General features: G+C 35.3%; 1 protein-coding gene across 2 annotated transcripts; it reads right to left on the bottom strand.

Moving 5' to 3' along the window:
* Positions 1 to 3,912: 3,912 nt before the first annotated feature.
* Positions 3,913 to 22,315, bottom strand: LOC117321959 (guanine nucleotide-binding protein G(o) subunit alpha-like). Of its 2 annotated transcripts, none has more exons than XM_033876597.1 (9): positions 22,204 to 22,315; positions 12,184 to 12,396; positions 11,601 to 11,643; positions 10,846 to 10,987; positions 9,514 to 9,662; positions 8,945 to 9,073; positions 7,469 to 7,595; positions 6,724 to 6,877; positions 3,913 to 5,077 (listed from the first exon to the last, which is right to left on the bottom strand). In XM_033876597.1, exons 2-9 carry the CDS (start codon positions 12,299 to 12,301, stop codon positions 4,893 to 4,895), a joined length of 1,047 nt encoding a protein of 348 aa, XP_033732488.1. In that variant the 5' UTR covers positions 12,302 to 12,396; positions 22,204 to 22,315; the 3' UTR covers positions 3,913 to 4,892. The 2 variants fall into 2 exon arrangements, with proteins under 2 accessions (XP_033732488.1, XP_033732485.1); XM_033876594.1 differs by having other exon boundaries at positions 22,117 to 22,289.

Below are 22,315 nucleotides of genomic sequence, written 5' to 3'. Positions count from 1 at the left end.
ACAATTTGATTTCAATGAGTATAAGCTTGTTGAATTAAGAAAACGCTTAAAATTGCTCTTAGTAATACCGTCAATAAACTGCACCATCCATATGTCCATAAGTGAACAGACTTAAATCTAGAATCACGGCAACAATATCAGTGTGACTTATATTGCACAAAACTTTTTTTCTAAACAACACAACACAGTTTACTACAGACAAAGTTTGTTTTCTCTGTTTTATTTTCCCTCTAATAACAAAATATAAAATTTCAACATGCATGTAACATTCACATATAGATAAAATATTGCGTAACCTTGGTTTTAACAGTGACAATTGAATTTGATCAATGTCATCAAATCTAGTCCTCATTGTCGGATCCAGTTTAAGACAGTCGAAAATCCCGCCATATAGGACGAATTTATCTTCGTCATATCCGGTTTGATGAATTTGTTGTCACTCAGTTCAGAAATAGGAACGGTATGAGGAGAAGTAGTGGCCCTGGAAATGAATAAAAGAACAAACCATATAGAAATGTCAGTGTTATATGCTGTAACATGGAAATGAAGATGACGATAATGTCAATACTTAACTATATAAACATGTTTTACCATGACTAGTGCATTGTTATTAAAGAACACTGGAACATTTAAGATATGAAATTGATATTAAGTCAAGTGTAATTTTCCCTGCTGTTATATCAAACGCATATGTGATCTAATCTAGTCATTACGAAAAATGAAGCTGAGATGTCAATTAAATTTTGGGTGTAGAAGTCACTTTATTGTTTTACTCGCATTCCAAAATTAAAACAATACTACACTGTATACGAGGCAGGTATAGCGCCCACGTGGACAAGGAATTTGTTACCGTTTTTACATAATCGTACCTATTTATCCTAACGTGTAAATAACGTTGATAGATATTTACAGATCTCAATGGGGTGTATGTTTATCGAAAAGTTGCGTTAATCCGCATTAGCGCTTAATAATCGCTTCTGCACATGCGTCAAAATTAATATAGGATGTAACAATTTCTACGGTTCCTGTATTCGTGCAGAGCTCGGGAAGCTTGTCTGGCAGATTTTCAGATGATAGTTCGTCAGACATTTGTCTATTATCTGATTGCCCTCACTGTTAAATTATCCCAGTTCCTATTAATTTGTTATATTTGATGTTATTCCATGTAGGTCATGTAGTATACCACAGTCGATATTCCTCCCTCTGGTTGTTATTGTATAATGGACAAGTATTGTGTGGCTTTAACTTAACATAACGATACCCTACTGCTGAGAGAAACACGATAACGGATAATTGTGAACTTGTTTTGATAGAAGTTTCATTGTATAATAGACACATATACCACAGTTTTGTGGCTTTAACGTTACGTAACGATGACATTATGACTTGGCATGGCATAGGATCAATATATTATCTGCAATAAAAGTAAGCGCGATACTTACACCAGTTGCCCATCAGGCCTCCTTGTTGTTGGCCGTAGTAAAATGGACTGTGTGGATTGTTGTACATATTTTGTATCCGTATTGTGTGTGGATTGGATGGGTACGCCAATAACGTTGGTAACTAGGCCCTCCGTATGGCACACCATGGTAACTATATCCGTACACTGGGAAACTGTACATGTTTGGTACGACAGCCATGGAATGGATTACCTTCCTAGGGAGACCCGAGTAAGCATATCCTTGGTGAATTTGGATTGTAGTATGCATTTGGATTATTGTATGAATTTGGGTTGCTATATGTCTTTGGATCATTGTATGAATTCTTATTAATGTATATATTTGGATTATTATAAGAGTTTGGATTATTATTTGAATTTGGATTGTTGTATGAATTTGAGCTTTGATATGAATTTGGAGAAGTTAATGAATTTGGATTGTTGTCATAATTGTTCTTGATATTTTGCTTATTATTTAAATTGTTATTGTAGTAAGGACTTTGCTGATTGGACAATTGTCCTGACGTGAACACAGCTGATAAACAACCTACACACAGAAAACAGCTGACCAATCGGACATTCCATGGCAGTATGATCTCGGCAACTCTCGACTGAAAAAAAGAAAACAATTCAAATTCATGATAACTCCTTTATACTGATAGTATTTAATCAGGATTCATTGCTATAGAATTAATGTCAAACTATTATACATGTTCATTATATTTTTTATCAAAATAGTTCTTGCTATCGAATATATAAATCTACTATATATTTACCAGTGAAATTTTGTATACCCTTTATAAAGACAATAATTTTGGAGTACCAATTAAGTAATGCGCAAAAAATTTGAAAACACACAGCGCGCAAATTTTTTGCAGTTTACCATATATAAGTATAAATAAGAAATTATCAACCTTATAAAAATGCATATCCTCATTGCTTATGTCAACACTAGTGATGATATACGATCCTGACATATAACATCGATATCGATATCATGTCATTCTTGGGAAACCATTCAATATCTTCTATACATCAACTGTATTAAAATATTGACATCAATATTTTCTGATGGCTGAATGATAATACTTACATGGAACCCTTCGAAGTGTCCGTTTTACAATCTGATGCTTTGATAGTGATTTTAGAATTCCTTATATATGGATTTATAAGGAAGTATGACAAATAAATTTAAAGGGAGCTGTGGTTGTGTTTTTCGAGAAAAAAAAATAAAAAAAAATCCTTTCTTTGCCGGTAGAGAACGTTTTGTTTTGATTTCATGCTTTCTTTACCTTTTCGATATACATTTGACACAAAGACAAACGTACACATTTTAGCGGTAGTCTTATTTTTGCGTTTTTCATAGTAGAAGCATTTCGGTGAATTAGATAAATAGCGCTAATAACATTTTCTCATTGATACATTCTGATTGCGCTAAAATTATTTCTTGTTGCTAGCTATATGGTTTACTTGGTGAGGGACCATTTCATCAATGTAGTAATCTATTTAAATGACATTACGTTAAAATTTAAGTTCGCCCAAGTTAGTATATTTGCAATCATTTCTACTAGGTGAATATTAAAAGATTGTCAAAATTTAGGAAATATTCTCCTCCTGTATCGTGACAAAGGTACAAGGTAACCAAAAAACCAAACATTATTGTAAAACATAATTGGAATTTGATAATACAGAATTAAATTTATCTCCCTACTTTTCTATGAATGGATAAGTATTTATAATTAAGTGTTTGAAAGATGCGATGTAGCATTGTATAGATAACTATTAAATGATATGCGATGTATTTTAAATATATTTGAATATTATCTTCATTATATAGCTCTAACTGATTGATTTTAATTTGTTTAATTGTATTGCATACAATTATTTGTCGGGAGATTATAATTTTATGAACAGCAAAGGCGTTTATGCAATAAAACGTACGCAGAATATGCATTATCTCACATGTATATATACAAAACATATCATTTGTAAAACAGTTTATTTCATAAAGCAAACTAAGAAAACAGCGTGGGTACTCAAACAAAAGATATATATGCAATAAACAACTTAATGGGGATAAAATAGTATGACTTCGTCATCAGCAAAATGATAATGTTTAAATATATTCTTTAAAATCCATTGTTGATTTGGAATCAAAATTGTAAATTATCTATCTTCGGTCAAGCAGAATTTTCATCCTATGCACATAACAAAGTAATGCTTCATATATATATATATATAAGTATGCGATGGCACTATATATCCGCGAAAAGCAAGTCATGAAGTGAAAATTTGCAATAATGTCAAATCTATATGCATTTTTGAATGTCAAGCATGAGCAAAGATAAGCCTGTCATATTTTTCTGCTATTCTCATTTATATATATTTCTACCACAATACCCTGTGTTATTCAACTCTCAGACCATCAGGTAATCATTACAGCTGTTGATTAACAATCTGTTTATATCACACGTGGTATAAACTCTGTACGTATTTTGATTGGCTAACACGGTGAACTTCGACCCAAGCTGCAATTGTTATTGACGTCATCAATCATCTAATGACGTCACATTACCGGGCCCCGGACGAGTAAAACAGCGTTTTTTTCATACCGTACATGGGATGGAATCTCGTGGTGTAAAACAATAAATTAATAAATAAATAGCAAAATATTTACTACGAAAATCATGAAGAAAAGACGGATAACAATGAATAGATAGTGTAGCTAAACTTAAATGAAAATTAGGTATCTACAACGTAAAGGACTACAAAGAGATTGTTATGTACATTTTACTTAATAATTAAATCGTCTTTGCTTTGATTAATAAAAAATATATCTAATAAAATCAACTGTTTTGCTTCTTCAAAACTAGATCTGGGCAGTAGTGAATGACTAAACATATTCAGTCTCCAACACATTATATTTGTGTTCCGTATAAACACTATTCAAGTCTATGTGTGCTTAGGTAAGATTGTCTACAAACTCCTTGTGCTTGGAAAACACTAAAAAATCACTGAGCGTTCCGTGAATGCCATCTAGAAACTCTTTGTTTCGCTAACCGTATGTACAAAATGCTTGTGTATTTCGCGAACACTCTCTACGAAATCCTTGTTGTGTTCCGTGGGTAATATTTACAAACTCCTTGTTGGTACATAAACAATATGAAACAAAATCCTTATGGTTCACTAACACTATGTTCAATATACTTTTGTGTTTCGTGGACACTATTTACAAATTCGTTGTTGTGTTACACGAACACTGTGTATAACATCCTTGTTGTTGTCCGTTAACAGTATCTAAACTCAAATTGTGTCCCTCGAACGCTACGCAACATTTGAGTTTCAAAACTATTTAACGTACACCACACAGCCCTAGAGCTGATTTTTATCACCAATATAGCTATCATGATGCATGTGTTCTGTTTCACTCCTCGGAAGTCTTTGGTAAATATACCTAAAGCAGTCCTGTCACCGCAAGGTTCTTTTCGAGAAGGATAGCCATAGATGTGTCGAAAACTCGATCAAAGTTCTCGGTGTCTGTGACAGTGGTGTAGTGGCAGTAGACTCCCCTATTTCGGCGACTTGCGTCTTCAAACTGACAGGCGATGTATTCGGCTGATTCAATGAAAGATTTTCCACCTGCAAAAATGTAAAACACGTTTCAAACTCACTATAAAAAACTACGCATTTGCAAATGATGTGTTTTGAATCCTAGTAATACGATGTTTATGAAGCTACCATTAAAAGTTTCCTTAACGCAAGATCCCACTGTACTTACCAAGATAAGCATTACTACAGTACTGATACATTTATGTGGAGGTTGGATGAGTATTGTAACTATATGATGTCAAAAGGGTACTCGAAATGAACAGTGGTAACACTCTTGTTTTTTACCTAGGCGACCGGGTATACATTTTACGATCGGATGTATGAAGTTATGGCTTTTCTCACCCACAACGTCGGTGCTCTGGTTTCCTACCACACTTACACTCCTCGCTACTGCTAATAGCACTGCTGCTGCTACAACTCCTGCTACTGGGCGGGCGGGGCGGGTGTGGTTGGTGGGCTATTAAGTAGGTAGTAATGTAGGTGGATAGGTGGGTAAGAGAGTGGTAGGTAGGTGGTAAGGTGGTGTAATGAACACGTATAGTAGAGTTAACCATGTTCGTGTTTATATGTGTATGTTATGTATGATCTATAAATAAACCACGTGTAATCATTGTCATGTGGCGTTCGATTGTTTGTGCATGCTAGTAGGTATAGGATGAAAGCGCTCGTAAGACCAGAATACAGGTGACGTCACGAGGAATGGGATAACCTGATTTACCCAGGCCGGCTGTATATAAAAGCGGGTTTGTTTCATTCTGCAGTAGAAACTCTGACAGAAGCTGGCATTGTGTTTACGACTGAAAAGACTACAGACTACAGGTAATACTGCACAGACTGAATAAGTCTCTGGGGAAAGACTGTACAGGTAGTGGTCGCTGAGTAAGTGACCAGTGGGCGTTAGGCAGCAGGGAGGTCAGTGTGGCTGCTGCGCTGTATAAGCTGGTGCGCTTGATAGCCATTGCGACGTACCAGTGCCGGGAGCACGTGCTTGACCTGGCAGTGTTCGTGCGCGGGGTAGCCTGTGCGCTGTGCAAGTGCCGGGAGCACTTGTAATAGGCGTGCTTGATCTGGCATTGCCAGTGCGCGAGGTAGCCGGTGCACAAGGTTACAGTGCCGGGAGCACTTGTAATAGGTGTGCTTGATTGGTCATTGCCGGCGCGCACGACAGCAACGGCTCGTACTAGTGCACGGCGAGAGCACATACATTATGCGTTTGCGAGCGTCATTGCCTGCTATAGTTATATTTGTATGGTAGTTTTAGAGGTCCGTGGCAAGCAGCACGACCGTTTCATTTGTTCTTTTATGTCATATATAGATTAATCATTTGTAAATATTACTGATTCCATACCGATTGAGATTGGACTAGTCAAGTGCGCTTAAGGCACAGCGTATCCCAGAAGACACTTGGGACGGACCAGGTGCACGTTACAGTGGTAGACGGGTGTTGCTGGGAGGGTGGTTGGGTAAGTGGGTGGATGGGTTGGTAGGTAGGTAGGTAGGTAGGTAGGTAAGGGGGATGGTTAACTGGGTGGGTGGGTAGGAGGGGGTGGCTGGGTCGATGGTTTGGTGGGAGGGTAGGTGGGTTGGTAGGTACGTGGTTACGTGAGTAGGAGGGTGTGGGTGGATAGGTAGGTATGTGTGTAGATAGGTAGGTGCGTGGATGGGTAGTTGTTTACCTTTATAGCGGGGAAAACAGCACTTAAGTGATTTCCTCTGTATCATGACTTTGAAAATATCCATTTTATTTAGAAAAACCAGAAAGGCCGACTTGGAAAGATACTGGTTTGCACATAAAGACTTAAAAATCAACAATGACTCGCGAAGTTTGTTCTGAAATTAAAAAGAAAAATCTTAAACAACAACAAAAAATAAATCGACAACACGAGAGATGTACAGACTATGTCGCGTAACCAAAACCATTACCTGATTGGTATCTACATAACAGTACTTTTAACATGTAAATTTCTCTTTGTGATTGCATGTGATAGTAACTTTCTTTCCAAAAGATATAATTTATATGAATTGAAGCAATATAGCACTTGTTATTGTAATGAAGCATCCTCAGTTGATTTTTTTTCCCATTCAATACTGAAATAAAAGTTTCAATAAAATGAATCTTTTTGTTCATCAGTGATATTTTCTTGAGAAATATTTTTTTCAATAATTCTTTATTTCGTTTTACTTCCAGTTTTTCCTGTTTTGTTTTATTTTCATTTTTTGTTTTTGAAAATCGTTTTTTTTTTCATACATATATGTTGTTTTTCAGCGGGTCCCATTCACAGACGGAGGCAACTTACTTTTATCATTACGAGTTTCTAATAGATGCAAAATATATATTGCATACGAAAAATATATATTGCTATTGTTTGCATTTATTTGCATATACTTCCTTATTTTAAACAAATATCTCGTATAAGTTACCATATCTGACGAATCATTCATTTGGTGGTAGAAAGTCATGGCTGTTACGAAGATAATAGCTGTGACATTATCGAAGCAGTGGATCCATTTCATCCTCTCAGATCTTTGACCACCAACATCTACCATACTGGAAATATACTGCCTTATTAAATCAGACTTTGACTGGCGAATTATCAATATAATAACACAGAAATAACAAATATCAAAATTTAATAGCCAATTTGCGATAATACGCCAAACTAACAGGTGGATTACTATAAAATCAACTCATTCTTTTATAAGAGTATTAGAGGTTAAAATCATGAGGGAATTTACTTTGAGGCGAATGAATGTTTAAAAACAAGAAAACTGGAGGAAATCTTCATAGCCGGGTAAAGTAGTCAAAATCAAGCACAAAAACACTAGTTATGCAACAGTATGATACTCTAATGACTTGAAAATAGGACGAGGCTAATTGTAGGCAAGCACGGGCTAATTTTTTTTATTATAATTTTTCTTAATGAAGCCAACTTCTGATGCAGTTTTTCGGATAAATGATTCAATAAGCTGATTTGGGGACATTTGATGATAAATCCAGTGCTTCCTCGCCCGACAAAGTAGTAATTACCTATTTGCAGACCGATCCACCTAATTTAGTTGGGGAGCCTGACGTTAGCTCCGAGTTCCGAGTTCCATTTACCTTTAACTAAACTCGAAACTGGTTAAACGGAACTCGGAACTCGGAACAACGTCAGGCTCCCATTTCGTTACAAATAGAGTATAAACCAAACATAAGAAAATGCACACATATCATCTTCTCAAAGAAGATCTTCAGGATATTATCGGACTAAGTTGAAAAGTATATCATCTTTTTTTCAAGAAAAGCTTATTTTCAAACAAGGCGTATTTCCAAGTTAGTTTTGCTTGCAAGAATCTACAAACGTGTTTTAAGCATAGGCTTATTGTTCAGATTGGCTTATTTTTGAGTTTTAATGCTATGCTATTGTTAAATGGACTGTAGGATTATATACACTGCTTATAATTCTACTCTTCTCTTCATGTTGAAAACGTTTGCTTTGGGGTTTTTTGTGCAAATGCTTGAAATTAATTGTACACATCTGGGCAGAATGGTTTGTATTGCTTTTCTCAAGAATGAGAAAAAAATAATTATTTTTGGTACAAATTGCGGCAAATTATACTTCTAATCACAAACTTTCTCTGGATTGCGGTTCAAATAATCTGTAATGATTTTCATTTCAATGTGTAAAATATACATATATCAAGAAAACATAATCCTGTATACATTGTATTCATAGTAGTATTCTTCTTTTTTTTTTTTTAATTTAGACTCCCTTTTCTCATTGTAAAAACTACAAGGGAAATAAAGTTTCCTTTTGATTATCTATTTAGATGATGGCCTTACAACGATATCAACGTATTTAGTTATCATTGATTCAGTACTTACATTTTTAATTCTATTGGTTTCTCAGTACATACCACAAATTGCTGGCTCTAAATTTAAAGCTGAGTTCTGTAACACCTGTTGTGATTACCCTCGAGTAGAGGATATCCTGGTCCGATGGGATGTAATCAGGGGAGGCTATTCTGTCAAATGACTTGAAAAGGCTAAAACAATAAACAAAAATAAGCAAAAATAAAAAGAGACTAGAGGCATAGAAACGCCTTTGTCATTTAAACTTAAAATCGATACGATAGGGAGAAACTATACAGAATATCTCTATTAACATAGAAACTGTTAAAACTGAGCAAAAGAAAAGTAGCCAGATGTTTAGGAAGGGTAAACGTTTTATGGGTCATCGACATCAACCCCATTGTAAATATAGGCATTATCCAGCGTTTGCATGAGAAGAACCTGGAACATCGATCCTGACTTACTTCCTATCACAAACAGAAAGTATGCACACCATCGTTATTATATCGATAATAAGAATGTAAGGTGATATTATGTTCCTAAATCTATATCAATTATACATGATATACTTAGTAATGAATGTTATTTTGTCGCTGATCGATCGGGCGTTTATAATAATGAAGTTCAAACTCACTGTTGCGCGCCGTCACCTAGACTATAATCCTGGCCTTTCATCACACAAGCCTGGAATCCTCTAGTGCAATACAGATGCTTAAGTTCTGCTTCGAAATCCAGTAACTTTTGACATTCTCTAGCCTTCGTCAAAAATACATTTGCATATGTCTGTAATAGAATGAAGACAATTCAGCATGTAGTGTATTTAATCATGCTTAGATTTGGTTTGGTCGAACGTTTTATATTCGCAGCTCTATAATTAGTTTTATATTGCATGTTCACGTTACAAGTTCTGTAGTTGTTATGCTCATATAGCTATAAACTCCCACACTGTTTTTTAGGATGCAGTTATGACGCTCTTATCGTCACGGTCTATCTGGTGATTAGCGTTCTTCTCAAATTATGATATTCTGAATACATTATTTGGCCTTACTGACGAAATTGACGATCACACTTTGGTCTGGCGCGTAGGAATACATTAATGACAGTGAGGTCGAAGCTCCTATTTGGCACACACTCGTTCTATTCTATATTTTATATTTTGTAAATAAATGGTTTATATTTTTTTCTAAATTATGCAGATTAAAACAAGATGTGAATTGAAAATGTGATATCGCAAAGAAATTAAATAAATACATGATGATATTTTGGAAATCTATTGTTTACTTCAAGAAGTTGAAAACCTTTCCCAACCAATTAGAATCAGCTGTTATGCTAGTCCATCACCTGTCTGATTGTTCCATTACATAATGTAACTTCGAATAAATGATAATTACTGATTTATTTCAAGTAGCGTGAATCAAAACATTGTGAAAATGTAAATAAGAAATAATTTTCCTTTTTGTTGTTTACTGACGCGTGTCATTTGAAATATACGCAAAAGATGAAAATTGACAAAACGATATCAAAACATGAAGACAAGATTTGCGTAGAAACTTCATAGAAAATAAGACTATGTGTTGAAGAGGAAAAAAATTCTTCTGTTTCAAAAATAACACCCGTCATACGAATTTTTGTTAAACCTGAGGCAAATCACATTCTCAAAATGAGAGAATAGGTAAACAAAACATGACCAGAAACGAACATCATTGTACTTAATGAATGCGTTATAGACGTTCAACGTACCAATTTTAGCAATAATAATATCATCTTAGTGATTTTGTGATGGAGGCATTCCGCTAATAATGTCCTAGCTGTTTAGTATAAATATGGGTGAGCCAACGCTTTATTTCTCTAATTCGTTTACATATGGTTTTCCGCTAAAATTTAAGTGCGCCAAAATTAGTGCGTTTACAGTACTATTGTCTTGGATTTGGATCATGCTATGATTATCGCAATGCTCTGACATTACCTCAGAAGTCTCGTCGTCAAACGGGATGTTGAGGAGAGGCATGTTCCTAAGAACGACTTCGGTGTATTGCATGAGATTATCTATGATAACATTCTTGTAGTACGTTCTCTCCGACACACTAAAGCCGTTCGAGTGCAAAATTCTGTAATGACAAATCAGAAATAACCCTACTTGTGACTTATTCGTCTAAACTGATTGAATGGGTGGTATTGTTGGGTTGTTTTGCATTTTGATAAGCAAGTTTGGATTCCAATTTATATTATATCTGAACTATTTTATATATTAATAAGATAATATTTATTGTTCTATTGATATATAATTAATTGCACAAACAATAGCTTAACTCATTGAAAAAGGGATTAAATGGCAAAGTCGACCTGGCGTCTTGGCATGCAATCATTTCCAGTAACCATTGAGCAAATTTATAGTTAGCACAATAAATACGATGTAGAAGTTGAGAAATCAGGTAGTGATTAAATTCGATATTCAGTGTCTTAAATATTCCTTTAAGAACTTAAGTCGGGGTCAATGATTTAACATCTTTAATACACAGGTTATATCTATGTTTATAATTGTACAGACAGCAATTTTAATACATTGAAAAAGAATGCAATGGCCAAGTCGATCTAACGCTTCTGTTTTATATAATTAAGAATTTAAGTAGACTTGGCCCTGGTGTAGCAATTTTGACAATTTAGTGGCAAAATTACACACTAAAAGCAGCTGACGTTAGAAAACAGAAAAGTTCTACTTACCTCATTTGTCTAAAAAGAGTTGTTTTTCCAGATTCTGAAACACCTGTCAACATTCAAACAACGATTTTGGTTAGATGTATAAATAAAAGGTGACTAGTATTTTAAGGATTCAAACAGAAACATTATCATAGAGAGGATTCTAAATGTATGATCTGGGCAAAAAAAATCATCTACAATTTGTTGAACTTTACTTAAAAATATTTGAATAATATATATGAAATTTCCAATGAAATAAGTAGCACTTAATATTACCTGATATGGTACAATTGTAACCTTAACGAGTATGAAAACACGATGTGGTGACATTTTTTCATAAACAATTAGCTTTGACTTCCTGTTCATAAAAATATACATGTATGCATACGTAATTCTATATGAAATTCCCTAGAAATATATATTATGTATATAAGGTAATACTATATAATATTTCTCAGAAAGATATACTTCATATGTGTATACCATATGTATATACTATATCATATTCACAAGAATAGAAATATATATTATTGTACTATGTTTTTTCAGAGACGATATGCATCTACTTATGTTTTCATTCATATATACAATTCATACATCTACCTACCCAACAACAGAAATTTTAACTTCTGAACTTTCTTTTCACTTGCAATTTCTTTGTCTATTTGTTTAGAGTGTTGCTGTTGAACTTGCAATAGGATATCTCGACTTCCAGAACAACCCATGATGACGTCACAATCAAATTGTATCTTCTAGTACGTAAATGTAGCTTCGTTTCACATTTACGTCAAACTCCACACCTAGAATGCCACCATATTACCTATATTTTTAGAAAAATGTAAAATAAGTTTTTAATAGATTTGTATGTTGATACATATATATAATAGGATATTTGAAATGCTTTGATCAAAGCGTATTGTCAAAAAATACTCAAATTAGACGTAATCTGACACAATGGACCCATATAAAATAACTACGGATAGGCTGAATGTGTAAAACACGAGTCTGCGTGGTGGTGAAAAAAAGAGCATCATGATCACTAACAAACTAATAATGTGGCGAACAAAGTGTGATGCTATCAAATGGAGGCGATAGAACATGACCATGTATTGCGTTACCAGAGAATTATAAATAAGTCAATGAAAATGGCAAAATGTTAATATTCACTGTTAAAATAGCTAATATCTACTTTGAAAATATGACCAAATGGCAGTACTTCCTTTAACTCCGCCATATCGCTGTATTATATAATGGATTCTCATATTGGATAGAAGACTTTCGGCGAAATAACCTGTGAATGCACAAGATAGTTTTCCGTACTTTTCCAACTTTATGGTTGCGGTACTAGGATAGGATTTTTTTTTCTTTTTTTGTTTTTGTTTTTTTTTTCTATTTAAGTAGTATCTAAACAGCAAATCCAGTAAACACAGTGATATTTTACAAGTCTATAAGTTCTTACTATGGTGCAATTTAACATATAATTTTATTATCTATCATGGCAAACCATAAGACTTGCTGTTAACATGTAATTTGTTAATTTGAAAGATGTTTGTAAACTTAAACAAACCGCATTCTTAGGGGCTGCTCATTCTTACAACTAAATAACATCAACTAACAATATTACATAATAAATTTTTACTCGCTACTCAAAAGATACACCTAAACAATTAAGATACTAATTATACTATAGGGGCATGCAACCCCCAAGCTAGAGCGATCATAGCTTAGCTAGCTATGACTAATAGAGAGGAGAGAAACCTAGCTTGAGCGACCTCAAGCCACAGAGTAAGCAGTTGGTAGCTAAAAAGCAGGCAGTTCTGCTAAGACTGTTTCAGATGGGGCGACCCCCGAGCTTGGGCGATCCCAAGCATATCATCTACATAAGAAATAAATACACAAAATATGATATAATGAATTGGGGGCAAGAAATTCCCCGAATTTAAAAGTGCTAATATCACGGCGTGATAAATTCATTACTGTGAGTGATATCCTCTAACTATTCCTTACTAAGAAGAGCAGCCCAAAATAAAAATAAAAATGTGACAGCTTGCATTGTAACAAAATAAAGCTTATAATTAACCAACACAGATGTACAAAAAGGTGCTGCGAGCCGGCTGCCCCAACCTGAATCAGGGAGGTAGGTTTATCCAATGCTCAGACCAGCTTGCCAGGTGTTGTCTCACCATGAGGCCTTACTTACCCCTAAACAAATGAGCCCGAAACAAGTAAAAAGACATGTAATAAATATAAATATTATAAGTAAACACATATAATAAAAACAACATATACACATGAAAAGTACAGGCAATCAAAACAAAACAACAGTATATAAATATTAAAAGGTAATTATAATATAATATAAACAATTATACACAAACCACAGTAAAGAAAACTGCAAATTATCAAAGGTGGAGGTGGGGCGGATGGTGGATGATGAATAAAACACTGCTGCTACAAATAATCACGCTGCTTGAAAATGAATGCAGGTGGCGCTATCCCCTGACGTATTTCCATCGGTCAAGAACATCACGTGATCAAAGGCGCGAGGTTAGATATAGATATTTACTAACATGAAGACTGTGACGGGGTTTCTAAATGTTGTGTACAAACAACTATTTAGTAAACAAAATATCATTTTATACACAACACACCAAAACAGTATGAAAGTCAAAAATTTATTGAATGGAACCAATAACTTGTTCAGGCTCATATTAAATATTATCTAAAGGTTTTGGCATTCTTAGGGGCTGCTCATTCTTACAACTAAATAACATCAACTAACAATATTACATAATAAATTTTTACTCGCTACTCAAAAGATACACCTAAACAATTAAGATACTAATTATACTATAGGGGCATGCAACCCCCAAGCTAGAGCGATCATAGCTTAGCTAGCTATGACTAATAGAGAGGAGAGAAACCTAGCTTGAGCGACCTCAAGCCACAGAGTAAGCAGTTGGTAGCTAAAAAGCAGGCAGTTCTGCTAAGACTGTTTCAGATGGGGCGACCCCCGAGCTTGGGCGATCCCAAGCATATCATCTACATAAGAAATAAATACACAAAATATGATATAATGAATTGGGGGCAAGAAATTCCCCGAATTTAAAAGGCCAAATCGAAGAGGTTACAATAAAGTAACCGAATGAGAGCCCCCAAAGATAAACCAAGTAATGACAAGAGTTCAAATGATTGAAAGGTTATATCACGTATGGAATAAAGCTGAAAAAGAGAGGAAAAACATACCTAATACTATAAAGTGAGATAGTATTTAAAGGAGCACTAGATTCTGCGTCTGTGAATGAGACAGATGCAAGAACTACATCCTTCTGATGGAGGTCTAATTAAGGAAACAGTGCCAATGATAAAGTGTTAAGGATGATAATTAGGTACTGGGAACGCACCCTGAAGATGTAAGAGGATAACAAGCTCCGTATGTCAACTATATCTACTAATAATAGACAAAGAAAGGGTTGCAGATGTCCTAAGAAAGTCAACAAACTGGTTGCCAAGACTAAGGAACTTACATACACAGAACAGGTAGTTATAATGAACCTGCCAACACTCAAACTGATTACGATGCATAAAAGGAGATACGATTAAAGTTATAAGTACTTAATGCAATAAGGATACTGAATGTAGTACAGGGCTTATACAGCTAACTTAAATAAACAAGATGTGAGTATTCCGAGAAACACCCAGAGAAGAGACTTGACTCTGTCGGACTCCAGAGAAGCAGCTTGACTCCAGGTATTTCACAGTGAAGAAAGAAATTGAGTACTCAAAACTAAAGAAGGGGCTTGACTCTACTGAACAGCAGAAATACAATAAGGATACTGAATGCTTAAACAGCTAACTTAAATTAACAAGACTTGAGTATTTGGAGAAACACCCAGAGAAGAAACTTGGCTCTGATATCGATGAACTCCAGAGAAGCAACTTGACTCCAGGTATTTCACGGTGAAGAAAGAAAATGGAGTACTCGAAACTTATAGAAGGAGCTTGACTCTACTGAACCGCAGAGAAGCAACTTGACTCTAAAATGCCTGACTTAGAGAAGAAGCTTGACTCTACTTGACAGCAGAGAAGCAACTTGACTCTAAAATGCTTGACTTAGAGAAGAAGCTTGACTCTACTTGACAGCAGAGAAGCAACTTGACTCTAAATCATTCATACTGAAAGGTCCTACTAGAGAAGAAGCTTGACCCTACTGAGCCATAGAGAAGCGACTTGACTCTAGTACCCCTGTAGTGACAAACTTGACTCCTATGTGCTACTGAGAATACCCTTGGCTCAGAGTCGCAGTGACTCATGAGAAGAGACTTGACTCGCAGACACAGCTGAGAAGACCCTTGACTCTTGAGTTGTGATTACTCATGAGAAGAGTTTTGACTCATGATTGGAGAAGCGATGACATGACTGCATAAACTAACGAATCAAAACACAGCGAAGTAGTAGCTGGTGGCATGACAAACTTGACTCCTAAGTGCTACTGAGAAGACCCTTGGCTCTGAGTCTCAGTGACTCGTGAGAAGAGACTTGACTCGCAGACACAGCTGAGAAGAGTTTTGACTCTGAGTGTGATTACTCATGAGAAGAGTTTTGACTCATGATTGGAGAAACAAAGACCTGACTACGTAAGCTAACGAATCAAAACACAGCGAAGTAGTAGGTAGCTAGTGCGGGACACTCTTGACTAAGTGCTACTGAGAAGACTACATACTTTGAGTCGCAGTGACTCATGAGAAGAGACTTGACTCGCAGACACAGCTGAGAAAACCCTTGACTCTTGAGTTGTGATTACTCATGAGAAGAGTTTTGACTCATGATTGGAGAAGCGATGACATGACTGCATAAACTAACGAATCAAAACACAGCGAAGTAGTAGCTGGTGGCATGACAAACTTGACTCCTAAGTGCTACTGAGAAGACCCTTGGCTCTGAGTCTCAGTGACTCGTGAGAAGAGACTTGACTCGCAGACACAGCTGAGAAGAGTTTTGACTCTGAGTGTGATTACTCATGAGAAGAGTTTTGACTCATGATTGGAGAAGCAAGACCTGACTACGTAAGCTAACGAATCAAAACACAGCGAAGTAGTAGGTAGCTAGTGCGGGACACTCTTGACTAAGTGCTACTGAGAAGACTACATACTTTGAGTCGCAGTGACTCATGAGAAGAGACTTGACTCGCAGACACAGCTGAGAAAACCCTTGACTCTTGAGTTGTGATTACTCATGAGAAGAGTTTTGACTCATGATTGGAGAAGCGATGACATGACTGCATAAACTAACGAATCAAAACACAGCGAAGTAGTAGCTGGTGGCATGACAAACTTGACTCCTAAGTGCTACTGAGAAGACCCTTGGCTCTGAGTCTCAGTGACTCGTGAGAAGAAACTTGACTCGCAGACACAGCTGAGAAGACCCTTGACTTCGAGTTATGACAACTCAAGAGAAGAGTGACTTGATTGTGGTTGAAGACATGACCTGATTACCCACAAAATAAACAAATAAAACATGGCATAGGTTGGTGGCTATTGTAAGGAAAAACTTCACTTCTTATGGCTGCTGAGAAGATCCTAGACTTTAAGTTGTGATTACTCATGAGATGAGTGACTTGACTCGTAATAGAAGAGGCTTGATCTGACTGATAACTAATTAAACCTAGTACATGATAATAACAATCTAGTAACAGACTAAATAAAGTGAGGAAGAAACATCATCTCTATATATATCTATGACAAAGCTCTCCTTAACAGTTGCATAATATATTCCGCACAAGTATAAACAAGAATCTGTGACAAGTACAAGGAAAACAATAATGCTAGATACAGATAAAAGGTGTGACAGCTATGCCGTAAACCAATTATTTAGAAATATCTGTGACAAGTACATAGAAAACAGTAACGCTAGATACAGATAGAAGGTGTGAACGCGAAGATATAAATGTTTACTAGAGTAACAAGTATCGAGAATGCTCCTCTGATATCCACGCTGTAACCAAAGTCTGGTCAGGTACAACAAGTCAAAATAGACAGATTGATGAGTAATCTCACCGCTGAAAAGTCCAAGACAACTGAGTTGGAAGCATAGTAAGCTGATGCTACGATTTCCACTTTATCTGCATGTCGCTATCATCGGGAGATGGAAACGCATAATGTAGTTCGGTGAGTTTCCGAGTCGTCTGTATGTAGTTATCAAAGTTGTTCGTTGATTATCCGAGGAGTCTGCATGTCGTAATCGTCGGGAGATTGAAATTCCGACTAGTTAAGTTGTTCGGTTAGTTCCGAGTACACTGCATGTCGTAATATCGCGAGATGGAAATCTAGACTAATAATGTTGTACGTGTAGTTCCTTAATTATTTTTCCTTAAATCAGATAATTACCCCTACAAAATTAACCGTAAACGCCAAAGAAGACGATGCAATGCCCTACAGTGTTCGACAAGACATGGGCGCTGCCATCTTGAATCCCGCACGGAATCCTGGGATCGCGCACCAAGCTGCTGGTAGTGACGCGTTCCTGACCTGCTTGGCCGCCATGTTAGATGACCCGAGACGGTTTACAAACTGATGTCTTTCGATTTCCACTAGCACGAATAAGTCACACACAAAGTTAGATCCCGATAGCAAAGAAAACACATTGTGGTTGCATAAAGACTGTTAGGATCCAAATAGGAAATACACAGCTCGATGACGAATGACATTCGTCAATGTAAACTAAAGGAAATGTCCTCGACACACGTCGATAAAAATGTAAACAAACACAACACACGTGTAAATACCGTTATTGGTGTGTACTTCACTGTCGTAGGAGACGACAACTCCAGGCAAAACACTCGTAAGTTCAAAAGTCAATAGGAGTTGTTGCGACGAAAGTAAACAATAGGAGAAAATAATGATGAATAAAACACTGCTGCTACAAATAATCACGCTGCTTGAAAATGAATGCAGGTGGCGCTATCCCCTGACGTATTTCCATTGGTCAAGAACATCACGTGATCAAAGGCGCGAGGTTAGAAATAGATATTTACTAACATGAAGACTGTGACGGGGTTTCTAAATGTTGTGTACAAACAACTATTTAGTAAACAAAATATCATATACAGTGCGAAAAATGCATGCATGTTTCAGGGGGACATAATTAGCTCATTTGTATTTATTGTACAAACTAGCCATGTTGTTTCGCTCACAAGTGTCTAAAGCACAAAATAGGAGCATTGTTTGACCAGATTTGACTTTATAATAAGTATGAACAACTTATTTGACTTTATGTAGTATAAACACTTATTTTGTTTTTACCTTGATATGAAAATGGCGGTCGTGAAAAATATAGCACAAATATGGCATATAAGGAGGTATTTCTAACACCGAAAATGCTCTTATTTGACATTATCACGAACTCTGGAAATGACCAGAAGACTTTTTGGAAAACATTTGTCCAACTGTTGTGTTTGGGGTAAAATATGCCTATTTTTTATCAATGCCTCTAACTCCCAAGATTAACAATTTGTTTTTAAGAGGTCCGTCTTACTATGATTAGATATCTTTAAAATATTATATAGGAGCATTTGTATTTATCGAAATGCCTTCCTTAATGACATACTTTTGTAATGCTAATCACAGCCGCCTTTTGCATTTCAAGGTCAAAACAAAATAAGCGTTTATACTTACATAAAGTAAAATCCAGTCAAACAAATGTACCTACCCTATGCTATAGACACTTGTGATAGTAGCAACTTGGCTTTTTTAGGTTTGGTTATTTGTGTGACTACATCTGACCACAAAGGAACTTTATAGACGAAACTGATATCATCTACAGCAAAGTATTGCTGATTGGAAGAAAGTACATGTCCAAACAAACATTTTGGTATATTGCATGACCATTTTTGTGCAAATTCTTAGATATGTATTCGTGTTTGAAATTCAACATTATTTTGCTTTTGATGACCATTAAGGTCACATCAAAACAGAATATTGGTAGATGTTTTAAAATCCAAACACAATATGCGGCGCATTCCTCAGTCCTTGGTCATTTCCATACAGCTTGCGGGCCGTTTTCATAATTATTATTAAATTCAACGTCAAAAATTATATTTTAATTCATTTATTTTTTTTAATTGAGGTATCGTTTTGCATAATCGTATTTTTGTCTTAATAATACTTTTTAATCATCCCTAAAGACGGACTTATTTCAAGCAAAACCATTAGAGTTACACAAGTTCTATTAACTTTAGCATTATATTTTATTTTATTTGAAGGAAAGATGTGGGTTAATTACATGTAAGGATCGAACATTATTTTGGAGTAAATAATTAATTCTGGCTGACTACTTGTACGAATTCAACGAATTTCTCTTGAAAGACAAACACACGCACCTAAAAACACATGTAAATACTAAAAAGATTTAGATCTGAAAGACATGCACGTGTGCTTTGGAAGCAGGCAGTGTGATCTGTATATACACAGGGGATGTTTGACACCCAACAAAACAATAACTTGAACCTCATAAAGATGGAAATATATCTGGTAAGATGAATTGTTGTAGTTATGAGAGGGAAAATATTTCTGGACAACTACAAAAATCTTTTCAACACTCAATACGACAATATCCTGCAACATCGCGTAACTGAGAAAAAAAACTAGATCTCAAACAAAACAATATGCGACCAGATTTAACTCTAACAGAACCGTGAATCCGATAACATTTAATATGTACTGCAAAATGATAAAAGAAATTATTACAATCAACCACAAATTTGAAGAAAACAAAATGTATTCGAATCAGTTGTTAGATACTGTAAAGCATATCAAAACTTTGCTTATTTTAACGGAAAATGTATACGATGAAGTCAAATAGAACTTCTTTATCAATGGAATATAGACACGCATATGTCATATAATGTGTGTAAATAACTGACATACTTGTGCATTGTTTTGTTTTATGTTTGCATTCGATTACCTGTATGACCATGTGGGTTTCCCCCGGGTCCCCCGTATCTTCCCATTGTAAGAACGGGTTTTCAATTAGCTGTATGCAATTTGTTACAAATCAATAGGGATGTCTATGTTTACCTCTGTTAGAAATGGGAATAAAGGTTAACAAAAGAAACACGATAATAGTTAATTATGGATTGTTTTGTTAGTCGATGTACCTGTATCGAGGTCTATTTATATTAGGGAAACTACTTCAGTATGCAGTAACCCCAATTTAATACAGAAGTATATATGCAATTACTGCTTAGCCATAAATGTATACACACATCTAGGATATTTCCAGCTGGGGGGAATGAAATTTGTGTACCGTAAAAAAAAAAAAAAAAAAAAAATCAATTTTATACAGTTCAATGCAGGTACATTTTTTAAAAACTCATATTTACACTAGGAAACCAAGGCATTTCATAAAACATTACAAAAATACCTTATTTACATAGTTTGAAAAGCGGCGAGATTAATACAGCTAAATTAGACCGGAAGCAATAAGTTGCTATAGATTGCAGACGACGCAATTCCTATTTCATGCTTGGCACACGGTCGAATTCTTATCTTTAAGTTTATTTTTATTTTCATTACTGCCGGAATTGTTTATTACTTTCCTCCTAAGTGTAGCTACTCTTTTACATTATATCTTTTAATCATTTTAAGCATATTTACATTTGTCTCTGGAATTCTAGCGCAAGCCTAACGTCTACGCGTAAACATTGATAGTTACGTATTTTAGTTTTGGTCAGCTTCATCCAGAGACAATGCATTTCGAGTGTAAATATACTATTTGGAATATATGCAGTATATAACATAACAAAGATAGCAAAGTATTAGTGTTGAAAATATGATGCCAACATAATTAAACTGTTAATGTATAAGTGTACATATAAGTTTCCAATAACATGTCTGTTGATATAATACTCTAATTTACCAGCAAAATTTGACATTATTTATTTTGTTTCTCATTTCCCTGGTAACATTTCATTTCGATTCTTTAGAACTTTACGAAAAGCTTAGTCCTTGTCCTTATTAGATATTAGATATTATGATATTATTGAAAAATTTTGATTGATTTGTATCTAAATATATGTATCTATTCACTTAATAATATAATTAGTTATTTGATGACATATGCATCATCTATTGTTAGCTTTCGTTATTTTTGTTTTTGTATTCGTGGTTTTGATATAAACATATTATCATTATACCGTTTAATTAATTGCTTTCATTTTTTACATTCATGTAATTATCTTGTCTTGACAATTCAATATTGCTGAACGGTACGTCTCTGAGTTTAGACAATGGTCAAATATGGTACCTTCAACATGCATTGGACGTGAATTAAGCATACGAGCATGTGATGGAGACAATGATAATTATTTACCTCTGATATCTGAAGGTTTCCATCAATGTATATTGGATGTGAATTAAGCATACGAGCATGTGATGGAGACAATGATAATTATTTACCTCTGATATCTGAAGGTTTCCATCAATGTATATTGGATGCGAATTAAGCATACGAGCATGTGATGAAGACAATGATAATTATTTACCTCAGACATCTGAAGGTTTCCATCAATGTATATTGGATGTGAATTATCCCCCGGTAGGCTACAACAACAGTGATCTTCCGACTATACCTTTAAATATGATCAAATAATAGTGACCGGTCGTCTGCTTCAAAGCCCTGCTTTACCAAAACGTTCAGCATGCAAAGGTAGCCATGTATCAGCCATGTGTAATACACGGTAA

Source organism: Pecten maximus, chromosome 2, assembly GCF_902652985.1.
Source record: "Pecten maximus chromosome 2, xPecMax1.1, whole genome shotgun sequence".
Taxonomy (NCBI): Eukaryota; Metazoa; Mollusca; class Bivalvia; order Pectinida; family Pectinidae; genus Pecten; species Pecten maximus.
The sequence above is the reverse complement of the archived record's forward strand: the minus strand, read 5'-3'. Positions and strand labels throughout refer to the sequence as shown.